The sequence below is a fragment of the Onychomys torridus genome, chromosome 2 (assembly GCF_903995425.1).
Source record: "Onychomys torridus chromosome 2, mOncTor1.1, whole genome shotgun sequence".
Taxonomy (NCBI): domain Eukaryota; kingdom Metazoa; phylum Chordata; class Mammalia; order Rodentia; family Cricetidae; genus Onychomys; species Onychomys torridus.
Window position 1 is genome coordinate 167425349 of NC_050444.1, and position 19270 is coordinate 167444618.

A 19270-nucleotide genomic window follows, 5' to 3' on the forward strand; every position below is an offset into this window, starting at 1 on the left:
CCAGAAGGCACTCAGAAAAAGGACTGTCTTCTTTTTCCCCCTTGAGCTGACCCTTTGAAGCCATCTTGCCTGGCTTCTTCAGGTTACTTCTGTAAAGATTCAAAGAAGAGGGCCAGCTGCTAGCAAAGGTAGTATGGGTTCCTAGGATAGCAGGCCTCTTTTGGGAGTAAGGGATTAAAGGGAAGAACTCTGCTTAGGCTGACTTCAGTGGCTTTTAGTATACATTCAATGCCTTCTGTCTAACTTCTGGGTCCTCCAGGAAGTTGTGGGGTCTTTGTGCTGGCATAGTGTCTGGGGATGGTTTGAGATCACAATAGGCACCCCTTGTCTCTATCACTGACCAGTATCCTATGCATTACCCTACTCTTATTACTGGCCAGCAAAGGGCCTTTGGCCATCCTGGAGTAGGGGAGGCCTTCAGTAAGGCTACTGGGTTAACTCTACAGGTTAAGTAAGGGGCATCCTGGTCTTCCTTGGCCTCGGGACGACACCTGGCTTTTGTTTTGTTTTGTTTTGTTTTGTTTTTCGAGACAGGGTTTCTCTGTGTAGTTTTGGTGCCTGTCCTGGATCTCACTCTGTAGACCAGGCTGGCCTTGAACTCCGCTGGCCTCCAACTCATAGAGATCTGCCGTGCTGGGATTAAGGGCAGAAGCCACCGCCGCCCAGCGACACCTGGCTGTTTTGATCTACAATGCCCAAGGCAAAATCCCTCTGGCTTCACTCGCAGCTTGGGCCTTGCCTGGACACCGTACGCACACCTGCGTCACCACTCATATTCACTCATTTGAGTTTCTTGGGAGATCCGATGGGACAAGGCAGTAGGCATAAGAACTGAGCTCTTGATTAGCGTGGGGCACAGTAAGACTCTCGCTGTCTTGAGCTAGACATAGGTATTTTTAAATTCTTGGGGAGAGCCTGAAGCACCCCAGAGTAGCCAGTGCCTCCAGATTCCGGGCACTGGGATTGGGTCGGAGAACCGGACTGATCTAGCCCGCTGATGCTCCTCTACCCCAAGGCAGATTTTATTGGCTCAAAGGGCTCATCCTCTTCAGGATCCCTCTTGCCTTCTGGGGCCGAGCGTGGCCATTTGCCCACAAACCCCTGACCTAGACGCAGCACGGTTTCCTGCCTATTAGGAATCTAGGCGAGCGCAGGGTAAGGCTCCTGGATAGGGGAACTCAGAGCCCCGCCCCACGCTATTGAACAGAGACCTAACTAGCTGCTAGGCTTCCAGAACCCGCCTGGTCCCTTCTTGTGCAAACCTAGTCCGACCCCGAACCCTCACTGCGCGTGCGTAGCCCCGCCCCACCTGCGCTACGGGCGTCTAGTGACGTCACCAGCTCTGGAGCGCCCTCTGGTGGCCTCGGGCTCAACCCCACCAGGCTGTTCTTGGAAAAGCCCGAGGGGGCGGTGGGCGGCAATAACCCTCTGAGCTGCTTCCCTGGCGCCCGCTCCGGGGCTGGCAGTGGATGGGCGGCCGCGGGCCGCGGGGCAACAGGCGGGGAACGGGTGCGAGCTGGGACCGGGCGGGGCGGGCGCGCAGAGGGGCCGCGGGGCGGCCGGGCGGGGCGCGGGCCGGCGGTTTGGGAGGACGCCCCGCGTCCAAGAGGTGAGCCGGGCCCTGACGCTGCGCGGGTTCCGCGTCCCTGTTGGCGCGCCATGGCGGAGACCAAGATCATCTACCACATGGACGAGGAGGAGACGCCGTACCTGGTCAAGCTGCCCGTAGCTCCCGAGCGCGTCACGCTGGCGGACTTCAAGAACGTGCTCAGCAACCGGCCGGTGCACGCCTACAAATTCTTCTTCAAGTCTATGGACCAGGACTTCGGGTCAGTGGGCCGCGCGGCCTGGGCGGGAGTGCTGGCCCTTTCCCGCGCGTGTGCGGTGGCTGCCGGGTCTCTGCACAGGCACTAGCTGGCACCTGTCTGCGTGGGCAGGGCTTTCGGGTTTGGGGACGTCAGAGAGCGTCCCCGGCGCCGGCAACCCTGCCGCGCATCTACAGCAGGTGTAGGTTGAGCCTCTGTGCCTTGGTGACCCTTGTTGTATGTACTCACCTGTCTGTGACAAGCTAGGGATCCGAGTCCTTGACTACCCTCTAGGTAGGCCAGAGAGTTCTGTTTGATGGACAGGCAAGGGCCCAGGCTTCCTGACCGCCATCCAGTGGAGCCCCTGTGTCCAGCTGGCCCAGGTTGGGTGTCAAGGCCACCCTCAAAGCCACACACACCCCCTTTCTCTAGTCAAGCACAGGGCCTGTTGCATTCCTTTTCTATGGGTGGAAACCCGGGGCTCATGGCTGCCCTGGAGGATGTGCAGTTTATGGGGGCTGGGATCAAGGAGAAGGGTTGGGGGTTTGTGTCTCCCAGCACCCACTGGATCTTCCAGTTGAGATGGGGCAGTATGGAACGGGTGGGTCATAGGCACTCATCTGTTTTCTGGAGCTTAGGAAAGTTTCTGAAGCCTGAAGAAAAACCTACTTGTAGAATCCCTGTGGCAAGGCCTCAGAGATCAAGGGTCACTGGAGACTAAGAAGCTTCACTCAGTATAGCCTGCCCTCTTGGTTCCTGGCTCCTGTGCCTCTGCCCTTTCTGAATCACATAGCATTTGCATTCCTGGGATGTGCTCAGGTTATCTTCTGACTTGAGCCAGATTCTAAGGTAGTGTGTTTCCTAGCTGCACTCCTGTGGTGGCTGTTCAGGAGAAGGGACTTCCTACTTGAGCTAAGCTGGGCCTCTGGGACAGTGAGCCAGGGACTGGCAGGGCAACAGAGGCCTGACAGGGCATAGCCACAGAAACCTGAGTCCATGGCTTGGCAGTGCCCGAGGTGGGGGCATACTCAGGCCCTGTGGGTGGAGCAGGTGTGCTTGGCGCCCTTGTGTGGCTGCATCTCAGGGCTTTGACATTGAGACTGTTTCCTGGATTCTATGGTTGCAGGGTCCTTGGGCAGCCCATGGGTTAGGTCAAGCTTGGACCTCTCTCTGGCCCTGGATATCTAGGCAGGGCTGAATCTGGTTTGGACAACTAAACTCTCTTGCCTACTCATTCCCTGTGCCCCAACTGCCAGGAAAAAGCAAAGGAGAGCATGTCCCCCCACAGTTTGAAGGCTGGTGCTTCCTGTCTGCCTGGAGGCTGGAGGGCTGTGCTCTGGAGATTGGTCTTCTCCAACTCTTCTGGCTGGGCCACCTCTGTGGTCTCTTCTGTCAGGGACAGGGCATCTCTGGATTAAATTTACTATTTTAGCTAAAAATCATCAGTCACAAATGTTCTCACAAACTTGTACCCCTAGGGTGTGAGTGGTGAGGAGTAGACCCAGACCTGGGCTGCTTTCTACTATATATTCTGGGTATCTACTGAAGGTACTTGTCCCTCTGCTTTGATATCCATGTTGGGTAGGGTGGGCTAAGAATAGGAACCCAGTATCAGCTCACATGGGTCCCCACTAAGCTGTGTTTGTGGGCAGGAGGTCCTGCAGGTGCCTTGACTAAGGAGATGGGGTGGTAGATCTGGATATTGATCTGGGTATTGGGTGGGTTGGGAATGGCTGGGGCATGAGGTATGGAGTTAGCAGAGAGCTCAGAGGTACAAGTTAGGTATCCTAGGTGTGTAGAAGAACTAGGAGGCAGAGCAGTTAAGAGGTAGAGTCTGAGCTAGGATGACACAGAAAGACACAAGCAACATGTCAGTAGGCCTCACCCTGACTGTGACCTGGTATTCTGATGGCACAGTGGCCTTGGGAGCCTGGAAAAGCAGCCCCTCTCCCCACATAACTGCATCCCTCATTTCCTTGCCTGAGTTCCACCTACAGAGCTCCAAGGATACCAGGATAAAGTAGCTTAATGTTGGGAGAGGGAAGCTCAGCAGGGTGGGCTGAGCTGGGCAAGTAGCCTCAGAATAGAGTCCGTGAGGAATATCCTAGTGAGTCTAGGTTTCCTGCCCCACTCCAAACCAAAGTTGGCTACTTTGTAAGGAGCAGAGTCTGCCCTGGTCTGGGCTCAATTCCCAACATGAATCTCTAGCCAATAAGGCAAAGGTCTTTGTTCCATGCCCACTTATGTGCAGCTTTTGTTCTGACCCTAGACCCCCAAGACTTAGTAACAAGGTGTCCAGGCTTCTGGTGGGCCCCAGGCAAGTGTCTGATGTTTGATCGGGTGACAATGGAGGGTCTAGTCTATGGTAGTGGAATGAGTACATTTGGTCCCTGCTACTAGGAGTAGCATGGCAGCTTGAAGGCGGGTGCTTCCTGTCTGCCTGGAGGCTGCTGCTTGCCTGATATAATACTGAGCTCATCTGCCTGACAGTTGCCCCAGCCTTTCAATCTCTGAGATAGAGGTACTTGAGCTGGAGAGAGGTAGGCAAGGGTAAGGGCTGGGAGCCTATGGGCTCTGGGATCCTCTGCCTATTGACAATGTTCTGAGGGCTCCCTTTGCCTGCTGGTAGCGCTGCCTGGGGTCATTGATTTAGACTTTGTGTTCCATGTGCTTCCCTAGTATTTATTGCGAGAGTCTAGGTAATTATAATACATTCCTTGAGCTGTGAGGAGGGACTCCATGTTCTGGGGCTCAGTGTCACATAGGATGGGTTATTAGCATTAGTCTCTGTGTTACTGTGACCTCCAAGAACCCTGGGTCCTTTTTGGCCAAGCTGTGCTGGGCTCCAAAGATCCTACCTTAGAGCAGATTTCCTCCTTGGGGTAGATCACTGGGGTAACAGGCAGAGCCCAGGGGCCATAAGGGTCTCTCTAGGAATTTTGAGGTTGGGACAAAATGCCCACAGGGTTGCCCTGAGTAGCTGTGCAGAGAGTCAGTGAAGACACACTGAGGTCAGCTTATCTCCTGAGAGGCTAGGCACACAAAACGCAGAGTGGTGCAGAGGTCTGGCTATGTTTCATTCTGTTCTTGTTATAGAGTGCCCAGGAGGCTAGACCATAGCTGTGGGCAGCATCACATACCTGTAGTGCCTACTTCTGTCTCTGCCATGGGCATTGTGATGTTTACCTCTTGCCTAGTCAAGGGTGGGGAAGGGCCAGGGTTATCTCTGGGGTCTGGGGCAAGTGCCACCCTCTCATTACTGTTCTGGCCCCCTGGCCTTCATTATTGCCCTGACACCTAGGTTTAGAAAGCAGGACTTGGGTTGCTCAGGCTGGGAAGGCTAAGGAGAAGGGTGTCTTGGTAGGGGTTGGAAGTCACAAAGTCCTCAAATTAGCCATATCTCTTGGTGAGTAGGCTCTAGCTGCTCTGGATGGGACACAGTGCCTGCTGGGGATCCAGGCAGGCCCTATTGTGGGTGCTAGGAGTTACTCATATGTCTCTCTATGGGTGAGTCAGAGAGGGTTGGAGCTTGGGTGTGGCAGGGAAAAGGCTGTTTGTGAGTCCACTTGGGGCTGAGGTTGGGGGGTAAGGTGAAGATTCCTGTCTGGGTTTCTCTTGCTGTTAGGTTTACTCAGAGACAGCTGGCCTTTTGCAGGCCCTGGTCTACCAGCTGCCACAGGCAGAGCCCTGTCATCCTCAAGAGAAACTTCACCTTATCCTGGGCAGCCCCAGGTATTCCTGTGATGGCAGCCTCTCTTGTGACTGCTTGGCCCAGGCTTCTAAGTGGAGCAAGCCACAGAGCTGTGATTTGTGATTGGGGGCAGCAGATATTAGGGGTTCTGAGAAGTGATTCTATTTGCTGTTGGGGTCCTGCTTCCTTGGATCAGGGCCCTCCCTCCTGGCACATGGGAGCAGTGGTGAGATCAGAAAAGTGGTTGGGATATACCTTCAGGCTACCCCTCTCCTGCTGCCACCTCAGCCCTGGGTCTCTACCCAAGCAAGTGGGTGGACAAGGGCCTCATTCCTTAGATAGGATGGGATGCTGCCCTGCTTGTGCTCCCTGAAATCTGCTGCTGCCCAATAGGCCTGGAGCAGTAGGCAGAGGTGGCCCTGCCCCTGGCATTGGGCCCATTAAGCCACAAGCTTGTTTCCTGCCAGGTGCACTTCCAGGACCAGTCTGTTTTCCCATCTCCATTGAACTCAAGTTTTGGGTGTGGAAAATCCCACTATGCTAGGTGGAGCTGAGTACTGGGATGAGGGGGTGGGGATTCTAGGGCCTGAGGAGATAGGTGGAGGCCTGCTCCTTACAGCTGCCCCTTCTGACCTGTCCTGGCCACTGTCCATGCCTTTTGAACACTGACCTCAGGCTTTCTGGCTTCCTTCCCAGGTCTCATTCCCTAACCCTTTGTATCCTGCTTAGGTGAGCTTGGGTCGTTTTTAACCAATCTGACCAGGGAAGCAGCATTAAGACAAGCAGGGGTGGGTGTGGTCAGATACAGCCAGGGCCTGGTTAGTTCTTTCCCTGAATGTCCTTCTAGGTCCTCAGATAGAAACCAACCATTTCCTCTTAGAGTTGGGACTGACCTTGTGCATGAGGTCCACTGTGTCTTTCTAGTTGGGCAGATGGCTTAAAGGGCAGCAGAAGCTGATATCCTTCTGGCTCTCTCACATCTATACAAGGAGTTGGTAGTCCTTGTACCTTGCTGTGGTCTAGGCCCTGCTCTGGGCTGGGGGAATATGGAAGGAACTTTAGGGTCCCAAGGGCATGGAGCACCATGAGATGCATATCATATTGACTAGGGCATATGAGTGCTCCAGAAAGGTACAGAGGGTATGTGCTGGGAAGATGAACACAGGAGCCAGTGGGCCATAGGCTGTCCCAGGCACCTGGATCATAGAGCTACTCCCCAAAATAAGGAAGTACCCCAGAGGAGCCTCAAGTGTCATATGTTTTGGTGAGGCAGCTGTTGGGTTCACAGGCATATATAGCTAGAGACAGGTCTGAGGTAAATCCTGGGGCTAAGGAAGCTGAAGAATTGGGGTCTTTCCCAGAAACTCTTAGCCTTGTCTAGGGCTAGATGCTGACTCTGGAAGTGAACAGGAGTCCTAGGCTGCCGTTCCATGAACTCTCTACATTTTTTACCCCAGTGCTGAGGGTTAGGGGCCTGAGGCCAGTGGAGAGCAGCAGAGTTCCTAAGAAGTGAATGCATTAGGTAAACCCTCAGTGATAACATATGTGGCCTGGGCGGTACCCCATTGCTAGCTCCAAGGATGGGTTATGTCTCTTAGTGTCCTTGGTGGACCAAGGTAAGGTGACCTCAGGGCCTTGTTTGCTCACAGGGTGGTGAAGGAGGAGATCTTCGATGACAATGCCAAGTTGCCCTGCTTCAATGGCCGGGTGGTGTCCTGGGTGAGTCTGGGTGGCCCTACCAGAATGATGCAGGTGGGTCTTCCTGGGAGAAGTAACTGGACAAACTGTCATCTGCCCTGGGTGTCTGTAGGGGTGGTCTTGGAGCAGATGGACATCCAGGGCCTCATTCTCCCTCCACAGCTGGTCCTGGCTGAGGGCGCTCACTCGGATGCAGGGTCCCAGGGCACTGACAGCCACACAGACCTGCCCCCACCCCTTGAGAGGACAGGCGGCATTGGGGACTCCAGGCCCCCCTCCTTCCAGTAAGGCCCCTAGCAGGGGCAGAGACCTGCCACTGCTGGGTACTTGCTACCCAAGACCTACCTGGGAAGAGTGAAGCTGACAACAGAGGGGGCCTACAGCTGGGTGGGAGGCATCTTCTAGAACTGGGGTCCTATCTGGTGGGTTGGGAACTAAGAAGCATTTGAGATACTGGCTGCCAGCAAACTGGTCTGCCCAATTCTATCTACTTCTCATCTGTGCAGTCCAAATGTTGCCAGTAGCCGTGATGGAATGGACAATGAGACAGGCACAGAGTCCATGGTCAGTCACCGGCGGGAGCGAGCCCGACGTCGAAACCGTGATGAGGGTACTATGGCTGTGCCTGCCCAGATCTGGATCCCAGACTTCCCTTGGAATCCCTTTGGTATACTGCAAGCCCTTGCAAATGCTCCACACATTCTTTCAATCAGTGGTCCTAGGGTAGAGGTCCCAACTTGGTACTACTACCTCCTGTGGCCTCAGAGTCATTGCATAAGCTTGGAATGCACAGGCCACCCTCATTCTGTGACTGCTGAAGTCCCACAGTCAGCTCCTACCCTACTATCCCTGCAGCTGCCCGGACCAATGGGCACCTGAGGGGGGACCGGCGACGGGACCTGGGACTGCCTCCAGACAGTGCATCCACTGTACTGAGCAGTGAGCTGGAATCTAGCAGCTTTATTGACTCAGATGAGGAGGACAACACAAGCCGGTAGGTGGCATGTGCATATGTCTGTGTGTGCTAGAGATTCATGCTTATGAGTGCTGGCTGGCTATACATATTTGTGCCCTGTGCTTATCTGACATCTGGCCTCTTGTTCCTGCCTCTGGTCTCCTGCTCCAGGCTGAGCAGCTCTACAGAGCAGAGCACCTCCTCTCGGCTAATTCGCAAGCACAAATGTCGTCGGCGAAAGCAGCGTTTGAGGCAGACAGACCGGGTAGGCAGCAGGTGGGTGGGGTATCTGCTCTGAATGGTGCCACACAGCCCCTCATTGGGTCCCTCCACAGGCATCCTCCTTCAGCAGCATCACCGACTCCACCATGTCCCTGAACATCATCACCGTCACTCTCAACATGGGTGAGGCCTTATGGGCTGGTGGGTGCTTGGTGGGGGTAGGTACAAGCCTAGGAGCCTTTGGGGCCTGCTCATGGCCCCTCCTGCAGAGAGGCACCACTTCCTGGGCATCAGCATCGTGGGCCAGAGCAACGACCGGGGTGATGGCGGCATCTACATTGGATCCATCATGAAGGGCGGGGCTGTGGCTGCTGATGGCCGCATTGAGCCAGGCGACATGCTGCTGCAGGTGGGAGCCATGTGGGGACTATGGGGACAAGATGCACCCCCATCCCACCACCAATCCCTGACCCCACAAACCCCATAGGTAAATGACATCAACTTTGAGAACATGAGCAACGATGACGCTGTGCGGGTGCTTCGGGAGATCGTATCCCAAACGGGGTGAGGGGGGATCCATGTGGGGGATGGGAAGGGTATGAGATAGGAGGGGTTGTGTAGGCCTCACCCATGTGATCTGCTGAACTCTACAGGCCCATCAGCCTCACAGTGGCCAAGTGCTGGGACCCAACCCCTCGGAGCTACTTCACCATCCCAAGGGGTGAGTGACCCCATGGAGGGGTGGGGTAGGGTAGGGCTCCTAGGCCCAGTCTGAAGGGTCTTTCTTCTTTGCCTCTGTGCTGTCCCCCTACTTTCTATTACCTGTCATCTGTTGCCATGTGGTAACTGTCCAGCTGACCCAGTGCGACCCATCGACCCGGCCGCCTGGCTGTCCCACACAGCAGCATTGACGGGTGCTCTGCCCCGCTATGGTACGAGTCCCTGCTCCAGCGCCATCACACGCACCAGCTCTTCCTCACTAACCAGCTCAGTGCCTGGCGCCCCACGTAAGTGGCAGCTTACAATAGCCCCAGCAGGAAACTGAGGCTGAAGGACAAGGGTCCGCCCTAGCTTTTAGCCTTGGTGCTCACCAGAGCTGTTCTTGGGATCCATCACATATGATGTGCCTGTCACCAACACTTTCACAAATATGTACACAAAGATACATGTACCCATCTCTGATAGCCCAGCCATACTGGCCATCTGGATACATTGAAGGGTTCTGTCAAGCCTGTGTTGAGGATTGGGAGGACATGGTAGCCTCTGCTTTGCTTTCCTGCTGCTTAACATAACTAACAGCTTGAGCTCTCCAGGGAGGTGTCCATGGGGGAAGGGAAGGGGACTGGCTTGCCTGTATGTACTTGGACTGTGGGGCTGGGGAGAATATCCCAGTTTCAGCTCAAGATTTTGATGAAAGATACCTCTCAAGGGTGGGAGATAGAGGTTTGATCCTATCCTCTGCTCCCAACTCCATGGAGGTCCATGCTGTGAGCCTGGGCTCCCAGCTTCAGGCAGCCCAGAACTCAGTCCCTGCATGTTGGTTGCTTGCCTGGGCTCAGAGAACTGTGCCTTGCAGAGCTTGAGGAGGCACCACTGACTGTGAAGAGTGACATGAGCGCCATTGTCCGGGTCATGCAGTTGCCAGACTCAGGACTGGAGATCCGGGACCGCATGTGGCTTAAGATCACCATTGCCAATGCTGTCATTGGTGAGTCCTTGGCTGTGTGGGAAGGGCCCAGTCTGTTCTTCATTCTGCTGTAGCTTCCCAGGGCTCAGCTACCCTGACTTTCATGGGCCTGTGGCCAGGGGCGGATGTGGTGGACTGGCTGTACACACACGTGGAGGGCTTCAAAGAACGAAGGGAGGCGAGGAAGTATGCCAGCAGTATGCTGAAGCACGGCTTCTTGAGGCACACAGTCAACAAGATCACCTTCTCTGAGCAATGCTACTATGTCTTTGGGGACCTGTGCAGTAGTGAGTAGGGGTTCTTTTGGTGGGGGTTATTGTGGGGCTCATCCATTTGCCCTAACTTACGCATCCCCTCCCTCCCTGCCAGACCTTGCATCCCTGAACCTCAACAGTGGCTCCAGTGGAGCCTCAGATCAGGACACACTGGCCCCACTGCCCCACCCATCTGTACCCTGGCCCTTGGGTCAAGGCTACCCCTACCAGTACCCAGGACCCCCGCCCTGCTTCCCACCTGCTTACCAGGACCCTGGCTTCAGTTATGGCAGTGGCAGTGCTGGGAGTCAGCAAAGTGAAGGTGAGTGTCATGCCAACCCCTCCTCCACTCCCACTCCCTGGCTCTGCCTGGCCTTGCTGCTGTCCTCTGTGCTCCTGCTGTGTGTTTGGGTCCTGGTGGGTCCCACTTCAAGAGGCAGTGTGGGGCAGGGAGGGGGCTTATGTGGGGATTCACTTTGGTTCTATGGGTAGAGGCCTTTGGGAATAGGAAGACTGCCTGATGTGAACAGGCCTGGTGTTCCAGGTAGCAGAGGCAAGAGGCCAGGAGATGATGTGGCAAGAATGAGGGTGAGAATAGCCAAGGGCATCAACTAGGGTTACTCTCTAGGCCCTAAGCTAAGAGGATGGGCTTTATCAATTAAGGTACTTGTAGCCCAACAGAGTGCCAGACAGGAACAGCAAACAGTGCCATTAGAGTATATCTCAGGGATAGTGAAGATCTTCGAGGGTGGGTGTCCTGAAGAGGAGAGGGGCTGAAGCAGAGGTCTTAGGCAGAGTGGGGCACAGTAGCCATGCTATAGGGTCTGGAGAAAGACAGTCAACTTTGAGGATATAAGATGGGAGAAAGGATAGGTTGGGCCACAGGGTGGCAATGCCCAAGGGGAAGCTGTTGAGTGACTATTGACCTTGGACAGGCCCTTGCATGCACCCAAGCTCAGTTTGGCCCACAGTAGTCCTAGTTGGCCTTTGGTGAGCACTGGACTGGTGTGTGACTTGTGCTATCCCTTGCTTTGTGCTGAGCAAGCCTTAGACTGAAGGACTAGCAGAGTGGACCCTCGGGCCGGTAAGCCAGGTCCCCCTGTGTCCCTCTCAGCATGTCCCCAGCCAGCACGTGTTTTCAGGTTCTCACCACTTTCAGGACAGAAGCTAAGAAAATGAGCTGACCAGGGCCCTTGGGTTGGGTGGACAGTGGGTCTTTGGGTGGTGAACCCAGGATGGCTAATGGGAATGCTGGGCATACAGGGCCTTCACTGGTATCTTAGTTTCTCAGCTGTAACATCAGCCCTTGGTTCAAGCATTGGGGTTAGGTGTGGGGTGCCAAGCTGGCCCCCATTATCCCTCCTGTCTGCAGCTGCCCCTAGCTCCTTGCCTCTCATCTGCTCCTGGTATCTGCATGGCTGCCGTTCCCTACCACCCCCAAGCTCACCAGGTTCTGCCCTGGCTGTCTGGGAACAACTGGTGGTTCTGGAAGTGGCCAGGCCTGGTGCTGACTCTGTTGTCCCTCCCCTTCTCCCAGGCAGCAAGAGCAGTGGGTCCACAAGGAGCAGCCATCGGACCCCAGGCCGAGAGGAGTGCCGGGCAGCTGGAGCTGGGGGCAGTGGCAGTGAATCAGATCACACGGCACCAAGTGGGTCTGGTAGCACTGGCTGGTGGGAGCGTCCTGTCAGCCAGCTTAGTCGTGGCAGCAGCCCTCGAAGTCAGACCTCGGCTGTTGCCCCAGGGCTCCCCCCACTGCACTCCCTGACAAAGGCCTATGCAGTAGTGGGTGGGCCACCTGGAGGGCCACCTGTCCGGGAGCTGGCTGCTGTTCCTCCAGAACTTACAGGTAGCCGCCAATCCTTCCAAAAGGCCATGGGAAACCCTTGTGAGTTCTTTGTGGACATTATGTGACCATCAACCACTGTTTTTTTCAGTGCTGCCTGTGGCAAGAGTCTGTGGTCCTGCTGTGCCAGGATCTCTGTGGGCTTGCCTTAGTGGTGGCTAGCCAGGATAGGATGAACTGTGGGGTATGGGCCATGGCAGAGGGAGCAGGCTACGGAAGAAGGGCTGAGGGTGGCAGCCTTTCTACTAAGATATGGGCGTGGCACTCTGCCTGTTCTGTTCTGTAGCTCAAGTACATGTAGAGTCTTGTGAGGAGACATATCTGTCTTCAGGTCCTCAGCACAAGTCTCAGGGTCCACCTTCTGGTTCCTTTTTTGGAAGTGACCTCCATTTAGCACAAGAAAGACTCGTGGGCCCTGTGCCCCACCTCACCCCCAAACTCTCTCAGAACTGTGCACAGGGGCCCAGGCTGATTCTCATTGAGTTCATGGGCCTCACCTGTCAGGCCAAGGTGGGGTTCTTCAGGAGTTAGAAAGAGCCCTTAAACTTCTCTGGTTGCCCACATGGGATCTAACTTATTTATTTATTGCTAGCATGCCTGCTCTGAAGGTGGCAGCTGGTTACCTGATGGGGGCAGGTGCATGTCCCTTTCCCCACTTGGTACTCAGCACATAACAACACAATTTGTACGGAAAGTATGTGGAGGATGGCTAGTACTGGAGACAAGAGGCCAGGCACCTGTATACTGTCTCAGCCTCAGTGGAGGGGTGATAGTGCACATAATAGCTGCAGAGATGGGATCCTGCCCTGTCATTGCTATCCTGATAGCTGCCCACCAGCTTGTGCCATGGCATCCTGGCATGGCAGCCCCACACATCTGCACTGTAGATACTATGTCAAAGTCTGAGCAACTGGGTAGTTCAAATAGAGCTGCTTCTGTGTAAATGCTGCTTCTGTGTAAATGCTATTTTAAACACTAAAAGGCGTTTAATTTTATGGGACTGATGTGTGACTTGTTTCTCTTTTCTCCAGCTAAGCTGTTTCTGGATTCAGGTGTGGGGGCCAGCCCAGAACTGACCCAGGTCTGATCCTGCCTGGAATTGGAAGATACTCTTGTCCACTTAGTCATGTGGCTCTGTCCCTGGTGCTGGCCAGTAACAGGGGTCTTGTAGGCAACTTTTCTGTCCGTGGTACTAGGAGCTGACTCTAGGGGTCCTGGGTGGGGCGGTGCTGGCCACGGTGCTGACCCTTACCCTTGCTTATGCTCTGTCCAAGGTGCTAGCAGTGGCTTGGTTTTCTCCTATGGGCTAGGGCTGGGCCAGGAAGGGAGGAGGCGGCTGGAAGATGCTTACCTCTTGAGTGCCCTCTGCCTGCTAACTTTATTACTTTGTCCCAGTACATGTATATGCCCAGCCTTCTATTTCTGGGATGCCTGGTCAGAGTGCTGAGGGCCCAGACTGGGCATGTTCAGCCAGATAGTACTGTCTACTCTCCCAGGGTCTGCCTAGGGCATTCCTGAATTCAAGATATGTCTATGGAGTCCCAAAGAACACTTTGTGGTCCACTTTCTAAGATAGTGGATCCCAGCCACCTGGGAAGGCCTTAGGTAGGGCATAATAGGATCAAGGATGATCTTGCCTTTGAAGGATAGGTGAGATAATAGGATCCATCTTGCATATTATAGGCATGGGGGTCACTGTGGGGCTAAGGTCAATGGATAACTTGGAGTCAGTCTATAGTTAAGTGTCTCAAGTCTCGGGTTGAAGTACTTTCTGGGGGTTGTTGACTTGGAAGGTCTCTACTAGGGTTGGGATCACTAAAGGTAAGATCAATGGGTCAGGGGTCATTCATTGTGTTCCTGAGTTGTTACCACCACCACCACCACCACTGTTGTTCTCATCTGCTGCTTCCTTGGGGCTCCCTCCCAGGAAGAACTCCTGAGTGTTGAGCTTTGGCAGCCACAGAAGCACATAGCACTTGGGCAGGTGGAAGGTGGCCAGAATGCCCAGGGCACAGAGTAGAATGGCACCCATCTGCACAGCTGGCTGGTAAGCCACATGTACATTGGCCAGGAGGGGCACAAAGGAGACCCAGGTGATGAAATAAGCTAGCATTGCGAAGGTGAGACCGCGGGCACGGTTGTAGCGACCAGGCTGGCTCTGTACTAGGAAAGTGCCCAGGAAGCAGAGGAAGGCCAATGTTGCATTGGTGATGTGTACCAAGCCTAGGCTGACCCAGGAACGCATACGGCAGTGCTCCAGTACTTCTGTGGGCAGCACCCACCAGTCTGTCACCACCTCTGGTGGGAAAGCTGTCAAGTACCAGGCGCATAGTGCTGCCTCCACAAGAGTGGCCAGCAGTACCGCCAGCCAAGCCCAGGATCCCTGAAGGCAGCTACAAAGCCAGTTTGCCCAGTTCAGTGGCAACTCAGACGCCACAAAGATTTCAGCTGCTTGCAGGAAGAGTGTGCTCAGGCAGCCTGTGAGAGGAAGGTGAGCCAATGGCTGTTGAGCAAGGCAGCTGGCAGAGCTTGGCCGTCCTGGGAACAGAAGGACACTGAGGCAGAAGAGGCCTAAGCAGACCAGGCCAAAGCAGAACAGTGACCCACCTGAGGCCTGAACAAGAGGGCTGTCCCAGTGATGGACAAAGAGCCCCAGGGAGGCCAATGTCAGGCCTAACACCAGGCAAAGCAGCAGGAGTAGTGACAGCACAACTGGCTCTCCCCAAGCCAGGAACTTAGGTCTGCGAGGCAAGCAGCTTGTGCTTTTCTCTGGGGACCACTGATCATGGTTACATGGAGTACAGGTGAAATCATCTGTAGTAAAAGAAAATAAAGCAAAGTGGGGGGGGGGTGCTGGTGATGGGAGACAGAATTTCCCAGCCCAGTCCCCCTCCCCAGGCTCTTGCCTCAGCGTTAGCCTTGGGAGAGGGGCACTTGCCAGGCTTGTATGCTTCTGCCCCCAACTCAGCTCTGTAGACTATCTAGGGAAGGTGGTTCACCTGGATGCTTCCGGTAGCTGCCTGCCTTGCAGTCCACGCAGTCATAGCAGCAGGAATGGAAGCCCTTTACTCTGCGTACCTGGCCATCTTTGCACTGCCGAGAGCACTGGGACACTGGCACCTGGACATGAAGCCTTGGGTTATGCTCCCCTTGGCTAGAACTGGCCCAGGACCCACAGGCAATCCCAAGCCTGTACCTACCATGGCTTTTGCCTATCTTGTCCTTACCTGGTTCCCTGGCCAGTACATCTTGGAGTGCTGCAACTGAAGAGTGCCGTTGAAAGTGCCCACAGTATGTAATGCAGGTGTAGAGCTCTGCCACACCCACATCTTCAGGTCATACTCCATATCTACATTCCCTTTAGCATCAAACTGCAGTGTCAAGTCTCGAGCATGGAAACTCATGTTGTACATGTTCTCCAGGAGCTGTGGGGTGGAGTGGGGGGTAAGGCTGACCCATGATCCTTTCCAGTCAAGACCGGATTTAGCTGTGTCTGGTAGTTCAGTATTCCTAAATGAGCAGGCATACACCCAGCAAAAACCCTACCCTTACCTTCCAAGGTTGAACAGGCTCTGCTGTGGGGCAACTTGAGATATTGCACTGTAGGGTGTTGTGAAGAGCCTGGGCCACACTGTACACAGCTGCATAGGTTGCAAAAATCTGGTGGTGCAACTGCCCAGCTGATAGGTTTTGCATCAGTCCAGATGACAGATTCTGCAGCATGATGTGGTCACACTGTGGACAGCGTTGCCCCATCACTTGCTCTTCCAGGTCCAACTCAGCATTCAGTGAAGCACAGAACGTTGGGTCAGCAGCCAGGGCAAGGCGGGTCTCTACATAATGGGAGAATTCAGGCAGCAGGGCACCTCGCTGCAGAAACCCAAGCACAGTGCCTACACGGGCAACATTGGGTAGTGTCATGACCAGGTCAGAGGTCAGCCAGGATTCACTAGCCACCCATACCTTGGGTGAGAGGCCATGATGGATGCTATAGTTAAAAAGGGAGTAGACGGCACGGGAGGAGGCAAACAGCACCACCACTTGCACTTTGCTTTGGTTCACTTGGTGTAACACATCCACCACCTTGCCAAGCTGTTGGCTACTGGTGCCATGCAGTGGGACCAGGCCCTCATGTGCAATGCAGATACCTCGTGCATTGGCCAGGCCAGAAAAGATGCTCAGACCTTCCCGGCCATAGTTATCATCACTACCTAGAGCAGCTACCCAGTTCCAGCTGAAATTCTGCAACAGAGTCACAACAGCCTCCAGCTGCACCCGGTCACTGGGCACTGTGCGGAAGAAGGATGGAAATGTTTCCCGGTCACTTAGCCGATCCATGCTGGCGCTATAGCTGACCTATGGTGATCAAGAAGCACCTCCTGATATGAGAGCCCAATGGACACATTTGGTTGAGGGAACACAAAGGAGGTGAGCTCACCTGTGGCATGAGGAAGAAGCTGAAGAACTTGCCTGTAATTAGGGCAAGCTCTGATGAGTGGGGCCCAATGACAGCCAGCACACGGGGCTGATATTGTGTATAGTTGCAGTAGGCAGCAATACTTTGACTGCCCACCTTTGCCAGGAACATGAGACTGGGCTTCATGGTGATCACCGGCTCTGAGCATGTGTCAAATAAGTCATAGCCCAGGCGCAGCCCAGGGAGCAAGGCAGATCCATTGTTGATCTCCTCCACAGCCATCTTCATAGCCATGACCAGGAACAGACCAAGGGGTGAGAACCTGAGGCCACATGGAATTGCAGGTGGTCACCACCTCATCCCCAGCTTGGGAGTACTGCAGACCCAAGGCTACCAAGCTTCAAGCCCACCCCCACTCCAGCTACTAGGGTCCATACCTGGTGCACAGGATGCCATTGGGTCGTGTTCTCTGGTAGAGAGTGTCCTGCTCAGTTGAGCCCAGGGGAAATAGCCCACCTAGTATGTAGTCCCCTTGTGCCTTGAATTGCTGTGACAGGCACAAGGAGGCTCCCATCCCAAGGCCTAGGAGAGCAGCCAGGCTGAGGCTCAGAACAGCCAGGCTTGGCATGGTAGGTAGAAACTTCCAGCAGAGACAGTAGGTAGATGTGCTGGGCTGGAGCCCCAGATATACTGGTGAGTCCAGGGGGAGGGAGCAGATAATTTGTTTAGTAAAACTCTGCTGTGTTTGGCTGCCAAGCCCCATGGAACTCCGGTGATATGCTCAATAACTCAGACCTGATGGTTTGTGTATACTGGACTCATCTTTATACCATTAATATGCTCTCTGTCCAAGAGACCCAGCAAACCAACTGTGACCACTGACTGGTGTTGTCACCTGCCTATGCCCAAGGGCCCAAGCCCTTCAGAGCCCTTCATTTCTAGAGCAGCCTGGAAGACTGTAAAGAAGATGGAGAAGCATTCAGAGTCCCAGAGTTACCCTTGAGCGTGGAATAAGGGGGACACCAGGGCTATACTTGTAAGCACAGAGACACCTTTTACCTTCTGGCTTCTGATCTGAGGCAGTACTGTCAATAAGCAGGGGCTACAGAGGTGGTTCCTCAACAGTGACAGCAGACAGCTGGCTAGCCAGGGCTCTAACCTTCAGGTGAGGTAGAGAGATCTGGGGCTGAGTTCCTGAGTGTCCCAACCTGCCTGGATCCTGGAGCACACTCATTGAGGGTCTCCTAGCTTTTCTGCTGGGGTTCTGGAAGCTGTGGAGACCCTTGCCCATTCTGCTGATCCTTGATGTAAACACTCTGGCTTTGGCAGGAATGCAGGTACCTCCTTCAGCAGAATGCTCACAGCTGGTCCATGAAAATGAGAAAAGGCCATAAACAAATAGGTTCCTGCAGCTCTTGGGGCCAGGTGTGTGCCTGTGTGCAGTCAACAATTCCTTCTTAGCCTCTTCCCTTGTTCTGGCTAGTTTATGTCAACTTGGCACAAACTCGAGTTATCTGAAAGGAGGCCGACTCAATTGAGAAAATGCCTCCATATTATCTGGCCAGAGGGCATTTTCTTTTTTTCTTTTTTTGGAGCTGAGAATTGAACCCAGGGCCTTGCTCTTGCTAGGCAAGCACTCTACCATTGAGCTAAATCCCCAACCCCAGAGGGCATTTTCTTAGTGATTGATTGGGGAGGGCCAGCTCATTGTAGGGGGTACCTACCATCCTTGGGCTGGTGGGCCTGGATTCTGTAAGAAAGCAGGCTGAGCAAGCCAGTAAGCAGCACCCCTCCATGGACTTTGCATCAGCTTCTGCCTCCAGGTTCCTACCTTGTTTTTCTGTTCTGACTTCCTTCAATGATGAACAGTGAAATAGAAGTGTAAGCCAAATAAACCCTTTACTTCCCAAGTTGCTTTGGTCATAGTGTCTCATCACAGCAATAGTAACCCCAGCTAAGACATTTCCACTTAGTCTGGATGTGAGGGAGCTATTGTTAACATAGCAGGTTTCTGGCACCCAAACATGAGGAAGGCTGTTAACTCTTGTTGGACTAGGTGCCTGGGTAATTTTGGGAGCCTGGGTAATCTCAATGTCATATGACATCCAGCAGATGTTATGGAAATAATCTTTGCATTTCCCTGCTGCCCTGTGAGGATGTCTACAAAGCCCGTGCACATGCTTATTAACATGTGTACATCATGAATCTGTATGTGGCACATCTATCTGCTATTACATCCTTATTTTCTGGCCAGTCTCTTGAAATCATCAGCCTTGGCTAGCACTAGGTGGCCTTAGGTCTTAGCTGGGTATAGACATGGCTGGATAAATACAGCCTAAGCAGATCAGGTGGGTATGGTGGAGTACCAGGAAGACACCACTCATTATGTAACCTATGGTCTAGGTTGATGTTATGTAGAAAGTAGCTCTAGTTTCTCCCCAGTTTTGTCAGTGTTTGATTATCTTCAGACCTTTTTCCAACCTAGCCCTTCAAGGTAGGTGGCCCAGGTGTTTCTTTTCTTACCTGTAAAATGGAGATAATGCAGATCTCAGTATGTGTGTGATCAAGTTAAGATACATTAGGGACAAGTGCATGGCAACTTCTTCAGTTCTGGCTGCTGGCTAGACATGTTTCATGCTTTCATGGTTCATATTGCCCTTTGAGCTTCAGGATTGGGGACACATGCTTCAGTCTTATC

General features: G+C 53.9%; 2 protein-coding genes across 8 annotated transcripts; one reads left to right on the top strand and one right to left on the bottom strand.

The window, feature by feature from the left end:
* Nucleotides 1-641: 641 nt before the first annotated feature.
* On the top strand, nucleotides 642-13155 carry Dvl1 (dishevelled segment polarity protein 1). Of its 6 annotated transcripts, none has more exons than XM_036178194.1 (16): nucleotides 642-1829; nucleotides 7146-7215; nucleotides 7357-7478; nucleotides 7701-7861; nucleotides 8050-8188; nucleotides 8321-8414; nucleotides 8485-8554; nucleotides 8641-8780; nucleotides 8859-8935; nucleotides 9025-9092; nucleotides 9226-9378; nucleotides 9948-10079; nucleotides 10178-10345; nucleotides 10428-10634; nucleotides 11358-11396; nucleotides 11850-11912. In XM_036178194.1, the coding sequence occupies exons 1-15, from the start codon at nucleotides 1660-1662 to the stop codon at nucleotides 11366-11368; spliced, it is 1782 nt and encodes a 593-aa protein (XP_036034087.1). In that variant the 5' UTR covers nucleotides 642-1659; the 3' UTR covers nucleotides 11369-11396; nucleotides 11850-11912. The 6 variants fall into 6 exon arrangements, with proteins under 6 accessions (XP_036034087.1, XP_036034085.1, XP_036034083.1 ...); XM_036178195.1 differs by having other exon boundaries at nucleotides 646-1829; nucleotides 7701-7804; nucleotides 11850-13155; XM_036178192.1 differs by lacking the exon at nucleotides 11358-11396 and having other exon boundaries at nucleotides 9226-9303; nucleotides 11850-13155.
* On the bottom strand, nucleotides 12628-18090 carry Tas1r3 (taste 1 receptor member 3). Of its 2 annotated transcripts, XM_036178188.1 has the most exons (6): nucleotides 17010-18090; nucleotides 16594-16894; nucleotides 15708-16511; nucleotides 15383-15580; nucleotides 15155-15275; nucleotides 12628-14969 (listed from the first exon to the last, which is right to left on the bottom strand). In XM_036178188.1, exons 1-6 carry the CDS (start codon nucleotides 17333-17335, stop codon nucleotides 14002-14004), a joined length of 2718 nt encoding a protein of 905 aa, XP_036034081.1. In that variant the 5' UTR covers nucleotides 17336-18090; the 3' UTR covers nucleotides 12628-14001. The 2 variants fall into 2 exon arrangements, with proteins under 2 accessions (XP_036034081.1, XP_036034082.1); XM_036178189.1 differs by lacking the exon at nucleotides 17010-18090 and having other exon boundaries at nucleotides 15708-16444; nucleotides 16594-16841.
* Between the last annotated feature and the right edge of the window lie 1180 nt (nucleotides 18091-19270).